The sequence below is a fragment of the Pichia membranifaciens genome (assembly GCF_001661235.1).
Source record: "Pichia membranifaciens NRRL Y-2026 unplaced genomic scaffold PICMEscaffold_4, whole genome shotgun sequence".
Classification (NCBI taxonomy): Eukaryota; Fungi; Ascomycota; class Pichiomycetes; order Pichiales; family Pichiaceae; genus Pichia; species Pichia membranifaciens.
In genome coordinates, this window is record NW_017566985.1 from 266071 (window position 1) to 278859 (window position 12789).

General features: G+C 44.2%; 8 protein-coding genes across 8 annotated transcripts; 3 read left to right on the forward strand and 5 right to left on the reverse strand.

The window, feature by feature from the left end:
- Window positions 1–1087: 1087 nt before the first annotated feature.
- On the forward strand, window positions 1088–3625 carry PICMEDRAFT_73135 (hypothetical protein; the record flags this gene model as incomplete). Its single annotated transcript, XM_019164388.1, has 1 exon — window positions 1088–3625. The coding sequence occupies one exon, from the start codon at window positions 1088–1090 to the stop codon at window positions 3623–3625; it is 2538 nt and encodes an 845-aa protein (XP_019016732.1).
- Window positions 3626–3783: 158 nt separating this feature from the next.
- PICMEDRAFT_73136 (hypothetical protein) lies at window positions 3784–4407 on the reverse strand (the record flags this gene model as incomplete). The annotated part of the gene is made up of 1 exon (XM_019164389.1): window positions 3784–4407. The coding sequence occupies one exon, from the start codon at window positions 4405–4407 to the stop codon at window positions 3784–3786; it is 624 nt and encodes a 207-aa protein (XP_019016733.1).
- A 264-nt stretch (window positions 4408–4671) lies between these two features.
- On the reverse strand, window positions 4672–6708 carry PICMEDRAFT_73137 (hypothetical protein; the record flags this gene model as incomplete). The annotated part of the gene is made up of 1 exon (XM_019164390.1): window positions 4672–6708. One exon carries the CDS (start codon window positions 6706–6708, stop codon window positions 4672–4674), a length of 2037 nt encoding a protein of 678 aa, XP_019016734.1.
- A 112-nt stretch (window positions 6709–6820) lies between these two features.
- PICMEDRAFT_73138 (hypothetical protein) lies at window positions 6821–7321 on the reverse strand (the record flags this gene model as incomplete). Its single annotated transcript, XM_019164391.1, has 1 exon — window positions 6821–7321. One exon carries the CDS (start codon window positions 7319–7321, stop codon window positions 6821–6823), a length of 501 nt encoding a protein of 166 aa, XP_019016735.1.
- A 283-nt stretch (window positions 7322–7604) lies between these two features.
- Window positions 7605–9140, forward strand: PICMEDRAFT_73139 (hypothetical protein; the record flags this gene model as incomplete). Its single annotated transcript, XM_019164392.1, has 1 exon — window positions 7605–9140. One exon carries the CDS (start codon window positions 7605–7607, stop codon window positions 9138–9140), a length of 1536 nt encoding a protein of 511 aa, XP_019016736.1.
- A 146-nt stretch (window positions 9141–9286) lies between these two features.
- Window positions 9287–9619, reverse strand: PICMEDRAFT_22857 (hypothetical protein; the record flags this gene model as incomplete). Its single annotated transcript, XM_019162281.1, has 1 exon — window positions 9287–9619. A coding segment is annotated over one exon (333 nt), but the record flags the coding sequence as incomplete, so codon positions are not given.
- A 435-nt stretch (window positions 9620–10054) lies between these two features.
- PICMEDRAFT_59283 (hypothetical protein) lies at window positions 10055–10783 on the forward strand (the record flags this gene model as incomplete). The annotated part of the gene is made up of 1 exon (XM_019163353.1): window positions 10055–10783. One exon carries the CDS (start codon window positions 10055–10057, stop codon window positions 10781–10783), a length of 729 nt encoding a protein of 242 aa, XP_019016738.1.
- A 120-nt stretch (window positions 10784–10903) lies between these two features.
- PICMEDRAFT_73142 (hypothetical protein) lies at window positions 10904–12244 on the reverse strand (the record flags this gene model as incomplete). The annotated part of the gene is made up of 1 exon (XM_019164393.1): window positions 10904–12244. One exon carries the CDS (start codon window positions 12242–12244, stop codon window positions 10904–10906), a length of 1341 nt encoding a protein of 446 aa, XP_019016739.1.
- Window positions 12245–12789: the final 545 nt, after the last annotated feature.

Sequence of the window (12789 nt, forward strand, 5' to 3'; positions counted from 1 at the left end):
GGTCTAGCTGGAATGTCGAACATATCTACAAGTGTTTAGATTATGGTGGGGTGTTGAGATAAGATGCCGAAGCCAATCATGATCGAGGGATAAGAGATAAGAATCTTATCATGATAAGGTATCTTAGGGTTGAGATAAGATGCCGAGGCCAATAAGGATTGAGTGATAAGAGATAAGAGTCTTATCATGATAAGGCATCTTAAGTAATCTAAAACTGGAAAGTTAGCCGCCATGATAAATGAATAATGGCAAGTTTAACCGAAGGTGTAAGTGTATAAATACAAGAGGTTTGTCCCTTGTATTTATGTTTGAGAATATTAGTTTGTAGGCTAGTTATATTAGTTATATATTAATAAGCAACAACTATAATATAAAGTGAACAATATACTATGGATATTCATAATAGAATAGCTAGATTACAACACATATAAATGTATAATTGATATTTGCTAACAATTCATTTTGAGAACATATAATCTTGGAAAAAAGTTTGGACGGATTAAAGTTCTTTGCAGAGAAACATATTTGATTTATTTTTAAGTTGCTTATGTAATCTTACTATAGCTTATAATACACTTTGAATAATATGAACTTTACAACGCTATTTCAATAGTACTACCTGTCACTATCAAAACCAGTAGCATATTAAAAAGTTTCAAGTATCATAAATGCATGACAACTAAGCATTCACTTTTTGACTTGGTAGCCAGATCGCACTTCTCCCACCCCTGAGGTTTTCAATTTAACGTTACGGTAGCCTCACTGCAAGTACTTGAGAAAAAAGCCGGATGGCACTTTCTAGATCTTTGATGAAAAATAATGATTTCGATGCTTATCTTTTCCTCAATGTGCATTCCCATTTCAATTTGACTGGATAGGCCTCATAGTGATAAGACACGCAAAACGTCGACCCGTCGACCCGGATGGAGTTATCTACGCGCTCGAAAGACAACAGTTAAATCGGGAGAATAGATCACTCTGTGCTAATTATGGCTTTAAGTAATATTTATTCACGTAATACATATAGACCACTTGAGAGATTGGCTGGCATTCGTAGTCACACATATACTCAGCCATCATCGGACCAATGGACGAAGAAAGTGGCGAGGTGAATACAACACCTTTTTCTACAGAGGCCGACGTTGAATCCGTGACCAATGCGCAAACACAACAACCTTTGGAAAAGCCGAATCCCTCTGAGAAGGTAGAAAAGGATTCAGAGGTTGACAACATGTTACAAAACCCAGAGATTACGAAGGAGATTCAGATCATAGAGCAGCCGACTTCTACACCTTCTATTTTAGCTACTGAGAAAACGGGGGAAAAAAAAAAGAAACTGTCTTTACAAGAAAGGTTAGCCTTAGCTGCTCAAAAAAAGAGTAAAAACGAACCAAAACCTAAAAGGAAACTAATAGGAGAAGACAAGCAAAAGGAGGCAGCATCTGATACTATAGCAGATGAAAAGAGCAGCTCTTCGACCATCGTGCAGCAAAGTAACACTGCCGCGGTGGATTATGACTTGGAAGATCTTTATCGAATGATTCCTGCGGAATTGGCTGGTCAGCGAGATCAGCTGGTTAGCCACCTTAAGGTTTACGTTGCCAAATTAATTGATAATAATTCAAAAAGCTACGTGACGAGAATCAGTAAACTTGAGAATGAATTGTCATCAGTGAAAAAGGCGAAGCCGGTATCACTTTCCAGTACTGAAAGTGAGTTGTTAAAGAAGTTAGAAGAGAAAGAACAACAAATAAATGAGTTGATTGAAGAAGGCAACAAGCTATCCAAAAAGGAACTTGCTCTGAATCAATCGCTTAAGAAGATGAAAATAAGAGAAGCAGAGCTCGAAGAAGACGTGGAGCAGTATGAGAAGAGCACAGAAGAGTTAAATCATAAGGTCGAACTTCTGGACAAGAAAGTAGTTGATTTTGAAGATAATGAAAGAGCTTTGGTTGAGGAAAAATTGGCTTTGCAAACACTTAGGACCAAATATGATTCTCTTGTTCGTGCTAACGAGAGTTTAACGGATGAGTTGAAAGAGATCAAATTTAGCAAATTGGATGTTCAATTAGAAAAAGCTTTGGCAGAACTAAAAGAAGAACGTACAGCACATTCTAAAATTCTAGAGAAGTATGAAAAATTGAATGCGTTATATAACCAAACAAGCGAAGAGAAAAATACACTGATTTCGGATTTAGAAGGTCAATTGAGAGACGAGAAGGCAAAATGCTCTGATGTTGCTCGAGAAAGTGAAGCTGAAATTAAAAGACTTGGACAAAAGATTGAAGCTCTCAGGTTCCAAAGCGAAAGTACAATTCCTACTGATAAATCAACGGAAGATATGGAGATGCTTCAGTCGCAGTACGACCAAGCAAAGGAAAACTGGAAATTGATTGAAAGCTCGTATTTGAAAAAAATCTCGAACTTTGAGGTTCAACTGGAAGATTTAAGGAAGACAAACATTGTTTACTCGAAGAAGATAAAGGTATTGAGTAATGATCTAAAACAAAAATCAACCTCTAATAGCGAGCTACAAGAGCTTGAGAGTAACCTTGTTTTTGAAGTTAATCTTTTGAAGAAAAAGAACGCTTCTCTGATGACTGCGAACCAGACACTTGAAGACAATATCGAGCAATTGAAGGAAGAATTTGCGAAGGAAAAGGAAAGCTTTGAAAAGAAAGTACAAACGCTAGAAGAAGAGAAAGAAGGACTAGAATCATCACTAAAACTACGTACCAACGATTTTACCTCATCACAGCATATGAATCAAAATTCCTTTTATCTACAAGATTTATCGTCATCTTCTTCGCTCAACCATATGAAGGCAATGAATAATTCAACAATGGGACGCTCTACTTCAAGCAAAAGATTTTCTATATCTGTAGGCGAATCATCAACTACCCCTAGACTCTCTACGTCCAATTCTTCTTTCTCTATACACAAATTGAATGGCATGGCTTCGATGTCTGCTCAGGATAAGATACTGAGACATCAAAACTCCACTATATCCTTTAACAGCAATGATATGCAACAACAACCGCTAGGTATTAACACTACGTCTGGGGCAAATAACGAGTTAATATCTGGTGGTGTTAGTGGGACCACTCCATTCTTACTGGAGTCACCGTCTATAAACAACGCTTCGCAGGATTTGGCATCGTTGAATGATGACATTCCACTAGGAATGGATGCTGAAAGTGAGCGTGTAAGTACACTGAATGGCGGAACAGATACACCGAACATCGGCAGTGGTGGAGGATTGAATATTCAATTAATAAAAAAGTTGAGTGCGCATATCAGGATGTTGGAACTTGAAGTTACCACTCTAAAGGACGAAACAAAGACATTAGAGCGTGAGAAAGATGCAGCTAGTGAAGAAATTGTACGCTTGATCCAAGATAACAGTCAGGTACAGCTAGTACGTGACGAAGTTACAGCCAAAGAGGCAGAAGTCAGCAAACTTCAGAAGAACTACGAGCGTGTTTTGATTTTACTTGGAGAGAAAGAAGAGCGTGTTGGCGAACTTACTGCCGATGTTGAGGATTTGAAGGATATGTTACGACAGCAAGTTCAGCAAATGGTTGACATGCAAGAAAAGATAGATAAGATAAGTTCCAACAAATAACACGATGTCAGTATTACTATCTGAATATTGAGCAATGACTCAAAATATTACTAACGTTTATAAATTTAAAACATGAATGAAGAATGTAACTGTATATACTTTGCTGATGAACTAATGATAGATAAGAAAAAAAATTTGAAAAAGGGTAATGACCAAGATTAATTGTTGCCTTGTTTTATGGCGAGTTCGGTGTGAGTGTCGATATCGCTGGATTCCCAAGGGTAAGCAATCCATCTGTCTTCAACGTCTTCACCAGATAAATAAATGCCACCGTTCATAAGATCCTTGTTCAATTCTGCTCTCTTTGGCTTGAGCTTGTTGTTGACAACAAAAATAGAGAATTTGGTATTACCCATGTCTTTACCCAACTTTTCAGCGTTTTCTTGAATGTCTTGGTACAACTCGGTCAGAGCATAATGTAAAGTTGTTCTGGTGTCGTCCACCTCGTCAACAATTAAAATATTCTTACCGATGAGAGAATCAAAATGCTGTGCAAGAGCCCCAAAATCCAACCATTGAGTACGAATAACTTCTTTACCAATGGCATCTGCTCCCATACCCAGGTCTTCATATAAAGACAATCCGATGGCCTGGATGGGGATGTTCTTTTCTCCGGTTTGTCTCAAAAAGGTACGTATAATTCTGGATGGAATAAATCCACCTCCACCGATGGCGACGATAACATCTGGCTTACCGATGGTAGAGAGAATCTCGGTGGCGGCCTTTTGACATAATTTATGTACACAGTTGTAGGAGATGTAGAGCTTATCGTCGGAAGACATGGTGGCGGTTGTAATGATGTTATTATAAAATCTGACTAGTGGCTCTAAGACTGTGCAAAAGACAGGTTAAAGACCGAATAAGCACGAGTATATAAATGCGACTGTAGCTGGGAAATGGCCAGCAAGACGGACGTGGCGATCGATACACGTTACCCGAACAGAAGACGATACTACAACACAGTGGAAAAAATTTTTTGTGTCTTGCTTTTTTCATCTTCGGCAAGGAAAAGCTACCCTCGGCCCCAGACCGCGGCACCGTTTCCTTCACTCTCCGTTATTTTCTTCCTCATTGTCATTGTCTTCTTCCTCTTCATCTTCAAAGCCGCCCTCCCCGTCGAGCACAACGCTGCTGGTGGCGTCTTCAGCAAAAGTAGTCTCATCAATGGCATCCGTGTCGACAGCTTCCTCTTCTTCGTCTCCGTCGGCCTTTCTTCTCATCATTTCCTTACGCACCGTGAGTTGGTCTTTCAACAGGCTCAACTTACCGGTCAACTTAATCATCCCATTCAACGACCTTGCTTCCTGCTTGAAATCGGACTGTAAGAGTCTCAACCATCCGACAGATTCGTCATCCTCTGCTAACACAGAACCCCGCAAAACTAGAAGCCACTTCAACCACTCTTTTATGCTGCGGACAAAGTCAAATCCCTGGTTCAACGGCTGGTGTTGGTATTGGGAGATGATGAACGCTATCTTTGAAAACATAACCGTGGAGTCTTGTGCCGAGAGCAAGTAAACTACAGACTTGGCATAGTCGGTATTCTGTGATAGAATCTGGGCCAACTCCTTGTCGTAAACATCGTCGTGCTTCTTATGCACCAGCCTTGGCTTTATTAATTCTGTTATCTGTGTCAATTCTCCACATTTGTAGTCTTTCACCTTCTCCTCCATAGTTACTTCTGCGTCGTCATTTCTAGCCAAAGCTTCAACATTTTCTTGCTGTGCTTCATTAGCATTGTCATCACTACTAGCTTTGGCTTTTACATCATCCGTATCGTCTTCTTCGTCTTCTCCCAAATCTATGATTTCATCAGTTGGCTCAGCCAATTCAGTGACACTAATTGTAATTGTACCGCTGAGCTTTGAGATGTTTTCAAATTCAAAATCGGTAATTTGGACGTTGAAATTGTCGTACCAAATTCCTTTGTAAACTCCATCGATGACATTACTCGAGTTCAGCAAACCGACGAATCTGCCAACATCACTCCCTCCTTCTATTTCCAATTTAGCAAAGCTGGATTCACCTTTATCATGAAACAGTTCAATGGATCCGTCAACCAAAGTTGCTGAGAGTAACACTGATTTGTTTATATTGAGCAAAGACACGTCGGTAATATTGTTTGATGCCGTTATAGACCTAAAAGAATTGGTTTCCTTTGCATCAATATCAACGATTTGAATAGTTGGGCTGTCTACCCGAACAATATATAAAAAAGTCCCGTTTTTCATCATCTTCATGACTGGGGACGATGAGAACAAAGACGAAGAAGGCTCTACCAACTCACTGGTATTATTATTAGCTGTTTTAGACTTGGATTTGGGTTTAGAGGCCTTCCCCTTGGCTGGTGACGAAGCAAGAGTAGGTGATGCAGTATTTGAAGCATCGAGTGTTATATCTATGATCTTCACAACCTCATGACTTTGATCTAGTAAATATAATGCCGACTTTGAGGCCAAGATGAGTTCAACGTTGGAAGTAGACTTAGGGTCAAGGATAGAAGTATTGAAAAGAATGCACGAGATGGCATTGTCATGCTTGAACTGTACTGAGTTCACCAACTGAGGAGAATTCGAAGAAAAGTATTTAAGAGATGAGGAGGTTGCGTCAAACGCAATAAGATCGTAGTCGTAATTGTACAATGCCTTCTTCGAGTGTCCCAGCTTATTAATCACTTCGATTGCTGAAAATGGAGTCTCCGTAGAAATCTTGTTTACAAATTCCTTGGTGAAAGTGGAGTATATGAGGATCTCTCCAGTTGCAAGAAGGACCACCAAGTAGTCGGTGAACCTTTCTGTGTTTCCTGGTACTGAGCATGAATCTGAGTTTCTTCTTTTCCTTGTAGACGCAGCAGATGCAGCTGCAGAAGCTGGTTCGTTTTCTTGCCTTATCCATTTGAAGTTAGATACAGATTCGTCATTCTGGAACTCAATATTCGAGTTGTATGCTGGTTGAGTCTGTGTGTTGGATTCGTCTTGCTGTTCGAGCTGCTGGATGCAGATTTCGTTTCTTCCCGGTCTCAAGATATTTGACACCACAAGAAAATTCCCCACGGAAGGGACAGCAGTAATTGGACTCTTCATTATTGATCCGGCGGTAGTGTTATCGTCACCCTGTGTATCTTTTCAGCAGCAAAAGTAAATTCTCCTAGCCGCTGTGAAAGAAACAGGAATCGGTCTCAGATAAAATTTTCACTTACTCCTCCGCAAGGGGACCCACACCGATTTTCGCTAACATTTCCTCCGCGACAGTATGTCTGTTGTGGGGAGAGAGCTGAAGCATCAGGGTCAGCTCTACCTCGTGCCTGTTCCGAATGTCTATCTCGTTCTGAAGCCAGGTGATGTAGTCAACACTCTTGCTAAGAATCTGGCCCTTGTTCGGCTTGCCATCTTTCGTGCCCGAGTTCTTCTCGCTCACATCAGCAAAGAAAGACGGAGGGATGAGCTCAAGGAGCTCTCCTATTTTGTGGTTGATGTTGTCCTTGCGTTTCCTGTCCGGCTCCTTCTGTTCCTTTGACTGTGTATTGGAATGCGACTGTTCCCAAGACTCCTCCTCGTCGTCATCTTCCTTCTTCACGTGGCTCTGGTCACTTTGTTGGGCATCATTTTCTGCATTGTTCTGTTCAGCGTCGTATAATGGCAGCTCTGTCTGTTTGGAGAGCGAAGATCTCACTCGAGGTGTGTTGCTAAAAGACATGTTGGTAGTTTACAATCCTAGGTATTGTAAGGTCAATGGCCCTGGCCGGTATTCCTCTTTTATAAGTCTATCCTTCCTTCCAGAAGCTTCTAGTGGCAACAACAACTGCACTTGGCTCAGAGATCTTCCCTGGGAAAGAATCGTGAGGGCGCGAGAGACACGATATATGACTCTGAAGAAGGACGGCACTCTGACTTATAGTGCTGCCCCCATCACATGGAGCAGTAGATAGAACATAAAAGGGACACTTTATAGTAAAGCATTCGGTAACAGAACTCACAGCATGGCAATTGATTACTCAAAGTGGGACAAGTTGGAACTTTCGGACGACTCAGACGTCGAGGTGCATCCTAACGTTGACAAAAACTCATTCATCCGCTGGAAGCAAAGAGACATCCATGAAAAGCGGACGCAGAGAGAACAGCAGATCAAGGGATTGCAAGTCCAGAAGGAGATGTACACACAGTTGAACAAGAGGGTCGACAAGATGTTGGCCGAGTTCACCGACACCCAGCTGGGGTCAGAGAAGGAAAGAAGCAAGTTTCTTGATGAGCGTTTCGATAAGACTGAGAGATGCACTCTAGAAGCCCAAGCAGAGGATTCACCAACGTATAACGAGATGGTGGAGGACTTATTCACGCAAATTGAAACGGATTTGAAGAAGGAGAACGCAGATGTAAGTGGAACCAACATTCGGAAGAAGGTTGAGGAACACAGAGAAAAGATTGAGGCTGTTTTGGCACAGATTGACCCAAAGTTAAAGGAGTTTGATCAAGAGAAGTACAGCCACATCACTAGCGATGACATTCACGACGGCTGGAATACCTCTTTTATCAATAAATCGAAGTCCGAGGCCTCACCTGCAGCTTCATCCTCTGAGCCTACCAAGTCAAGTACTCCTAGCTCCACCGCCAATGCCAAGTCGGTAGAGACGATCAATTCTCCACACGCTGAAAAAGTGGTGGAGAAAAAGCCATCTAAACCTATTTCAGAGCTCGGCGACTTGGAATTGTTGCAGGAAACAATCGATTTCAGTCAATTGCCAACCACGAAGGCGTGTGGGGCGTATCTTCTGGAACACCCGTTCATTGCATGCACACACCAGAAAGATGCGTTGCTCATGAAGGCATTCGACTTCCAGTTGAATGGTGATGCAGATTTGGCAAAGAGGACTATTAACAAAAGTATGCTTCTACAGTTCAGTGCCGATCTTTTGGAAAACCCACCAAATCCCCAGATGCCTAGAGACGTAAGACTACAATACGTGAAACAGCTCTTCAGCCAGCTCGAAATGGACAACACACCGGGCAAAATTGCCTACGAGCAAGAGTGTCACCGTATGATCGAGCATGTTAAAAATAGATGTGAAATCATTAAGAAGGAACAAGAGGAGGAGCAAGCTCATGGCGAGGGGGAGTATGATGAAGGCGTTGAACAGATCCAGTTAAGGTCAGTAGATCCGAACTCAGAATTGATTGTCAACGTTCCTGCTAAGGGTACTAAAGAGTACGAAATATATGAGAAGCTGCCTGAGAAAATGAAGCAGGCACTTGGTACTGGAAGTCTCGACGAAGTGAACAAGGTGTTTGCAACGATCCCAATTGACGAAGCAGAAGAGTTACTTGAGAGATTCAACGAGTGTGGGGTAATTGGGATCCAGGCGTTGTTAGATAACGAAAAACAATTTGAAGAGTTAGCTGAGAACGAGAAAAAGTTTGAACAGATGAGGAAGGCTGCAGAGCAGGTGAACATCAACGACAAACTTAACGAGCTGAAGGAAGAACTCGGAGATGAAGATGTGGTTAAAACTCCTATGTGAATTTTTTCATTCTGATATAATTTAACTCTTTCACATTTTGCGTCTTCATAATTCAGTCATTATATATATATAAGCGTCTTATATATGTATACGTAAAGGGATTAGTGTATAAAGCGAATATAATATCGTCGCCAAGTAAGCTAACCCAAGGCAGGCATTCTTAAAATCTCCTTCTCTTTGTTTTTTGCGTCTTCTTGTAGAATTCTCAGGACTTCGGAGTTTTCCCATCTGTCTGGTAGAGGTGTGATCTCAAAATTCTTTGTGGCCCAGTAATATATATCCCAGTCGAGTTCATCAAGGAGCTTGTCGTACTCCTCAAGTTGCTCCTTGGTGAGTGTGTCTAAGTGCTTCTTAGCAAATCTCGAGAGTAATAAGTCAGTCTCCAAGATACCCCTCTTTCTGCTCTGGTAAACCAATCTTTTTCTCAACTGTTCGATAGATTCGCCCTCACGCTGGAGAGGCTGGACACGAATAACGACTTCGTTGGTTTCTTCGTCAACGTAAAAGTTCTTGACAGGCTTGCCCTGGATGTAACCGTTTGGAGAGGCAGTTCTGTCGATCGGAACAGCGTCGGCGGCCGGCTTAGCGATTTGCAAGCGGGTGGCAGCATGGAATGCACGTTTGGAGATGATGTTTCTCAACATGGCGTGTGTCTGTTGTTGTGCGTTTATGTTTTTACCTTTTCCGATGTTTCCCGTTTTCTCAATCAAGATGAAGAAGAATTGAACAATTATTACAAATGGGAAGAATAAAACCGCTCGCACCTGGAGAAAAAACTCTGGAAGAGAGCGACAACGCTTCCGAACTTCATGACTGACTTTATCTTCAACTTCAAATCAAACTCTATCTTTCTCTTTATCTGTGCAATACACTTCATCTGTTTAACATTTCTTGCTATCCATCGAAAAATAAATATGTCTGTTACAGAAGTTGCACGGAAGAAACACAAGCTGGAGGATGACTCTGCCGCCGAGGGCGTCGTGCGCAAACACACGGCATACATCAAAAGAATCACCAATGAAACTAAGATTCAGGTAGCCATCTCCTTGAAGGGAGGTGCCATTGAACTCCCATCATCTATTCTACAGAAGACATATCCACCTGCTGCAGATGCAAAGGCACAGGTCATTTCGATTCACACGGGGATCGGATTTTTGGACCACATGTTACATGCGTTGGCTAAACACTCTGGGTGGTCCCTTGTTATCGAGTGTATCGGTGACTTGCACATCGACGACCACCACACTTCTGAGGATGTTGGGATTGCACTCGGAGAGGCTTTCCACTCAGCCCTTACGTCGCATGGGCCTATCAGAGGTGTGAAGCGGTTTGGAAGCGCATATGCACCGCTCGACGAAGCCTTGAGTCGTGCTGTCGTCGACTTTAGCAACAGACCATATGCAGTGGTCGAGCTTGGTTTGAAGAGAGAGAAGATCGGCGACTTGAGCTGCGAAATGATCGAGCATGTCTTGGAAAGCTTTGCGACTTCCGCTAGAGTGACGATGCACGTGGACTGCATTAGAGGCCGGAACGACCATCACCGTAGTGAGAGTGCGTTCAAGGCTCTAGCTGTTGCAATCAGAGACGCCATGACCCCTACAGGTAGCAATGACGTACCTTCTACCAAGGGTGTGTTAATGTGATTGCGTTTCTCTCCCTCTCCCTCTCCCTCTCCCCTCTCTCGTACATTCCATACGTTTCGTTATTAGCCACAGACCTATACATTCTATAATGACCGAATCTACTACATACTACTCTTAACATCATGCGTCCGCCACAATAGCTTCTGCTTCGATGGCAGCCTCTGCTTCTATGGCAGCTAAAACAGCCTTCTGGGTCAGCCGGTCCTTCTGGTCTCTCCACAAATTGTAGAGACCAAGAGCACCACTCAGCAACCCGAGGGAAACGTGGAAAGGCTTGTACATGTTCCATTGGAAGATGTACTGCGCATCGAACACCAGATCGCAGGAGAGCCGTATGGCGTTGATCTGGACAGTGGTGATGTTTTTCCTGTTCTGGTCAAGTTGGTCGACATAGGACAACGTCAGGTCTCCTCCTGCATCTTTTTCGTCGTCGTAGTCTTCCTCTTCGGGATCCAAGTCTCTGGATTGCGCCATGCGGTTGTTCCGCTTCAAGTCTCCAACTATCCTCCTCGTTCTGGCCCTCACCTTCTGGTTCAATATTATGCGGGACTGCTCGTCCTTGAGCAAAATCCACTTGTTCCAGTCGTTGTTAAGCCCCAATAGGATGGTGGCCATCCACGAGTAGAGCTCCTGGTCCTCTGCCCACGAGTAGAGGGCGCTGGTGAACGCGCCGCCTCCGTGTTTCCCGTCAAGCAAGATGTTGAATCTGAACACGAGCATGAGCTCGTCGGAGATGGCATACCAGAAGTTTGCCATCTGCGAGATCATGTCCTTTGTCGTCCAGTAGTTTAGCACCCGCTGCACGCGTGTCGCTGGGCCGTCGAGCTTGGATCGGTCCAGCAAGAGGCGGAGACTGTGCCGGATGTGGTTGGAAAACTTCCACACCCTGAACGGAATCGTTCCGGCACGCATGAGATGTCTGTAGACGCTCAACCCGGCCATCAAGCCCGACAGCTTTTCCACGACGAACGCCAAAAACACCAGCAGCCCTCTTTCCAGTTTTGTTGCCGACAACGCGTTCGACGGACGCAAAAGCACTTTCGCCAGCAGCCGCAGCACCGACCCGAACGCAGAAAAGCCCCGGCCTTCGTTTTCGTCACAGAGAGCCGTCTGCGACGTGTTGAGTACAAAGCTGTTGTCGGCGGAGAGCGTCTCCTTCCCCATGACCAGGGCCGACCTCACCGAGCGGGCGACAGCCGGATTACCCAGGCCGTGCACGTTGTGGACAGTGGACAAAAGTCGGATGGTGTAAAGCACCACCTTCGCAAGCTTGTCCTTACCGGTGAGGTCGTTCACGCACGCGTTGAATACCTCGAAGTTGGACGGCCCCTTTACCCTGACACTGTAAGCAGTCTGTTTTGGCGCTTTTTGTTGTTGTTGCTGCATTCCAGATGCTCTTCTGCCGACTTTCATTCCTCCTTCCAGCGGCACAGGCTCTGTGTAGCTCAAGTTTCTGCTCATTTCTTGTCTGTGATCCGCCAAACCCTTTTCCAACCGCTTTTCCCATCCAACCTCCTTCTCCGTGTCTTTCTGGCCGTTCTTCTGTCTTTCTCGGCCTATGACACCGTCTTTTTTCCCCTCCCGACTTTTTTCTTATCGAAACGCCGCCCCCGCCACTTTTCCGAAAGAACGGCCGTGCCAGGGGGAAAACTGGCATGGTCGTTGCGTTACGTCAGCGTCCCCCCCCCCCCCCCCCCCCCCACGACAAACAAGTCCTGCCCGGGCGGGGTCGCGGGAAAGTGGCCGGCGGAGTGGCATTTCTGGCGGGGGAAAGGGGATTGGCGGGGGGAAAAGAAGGAGACCGTGGGAGAACTGAAGTTTTTTCCCACGGAATGACCGTGGGAAAAGCATTTGTGGGGGCCGGGCGGGACCATGGGCAGCGGACGTTTTCACCGCCGGCCCCGGCTGGAGCGCCGGCGGCGGAAAAAGTGGGAGAGGAAAGAGGGAGGTGCTGGAGGAAGGAGGCTCTGACAAAAATGAAAATCGTCCACTTCAATCGACTTTGC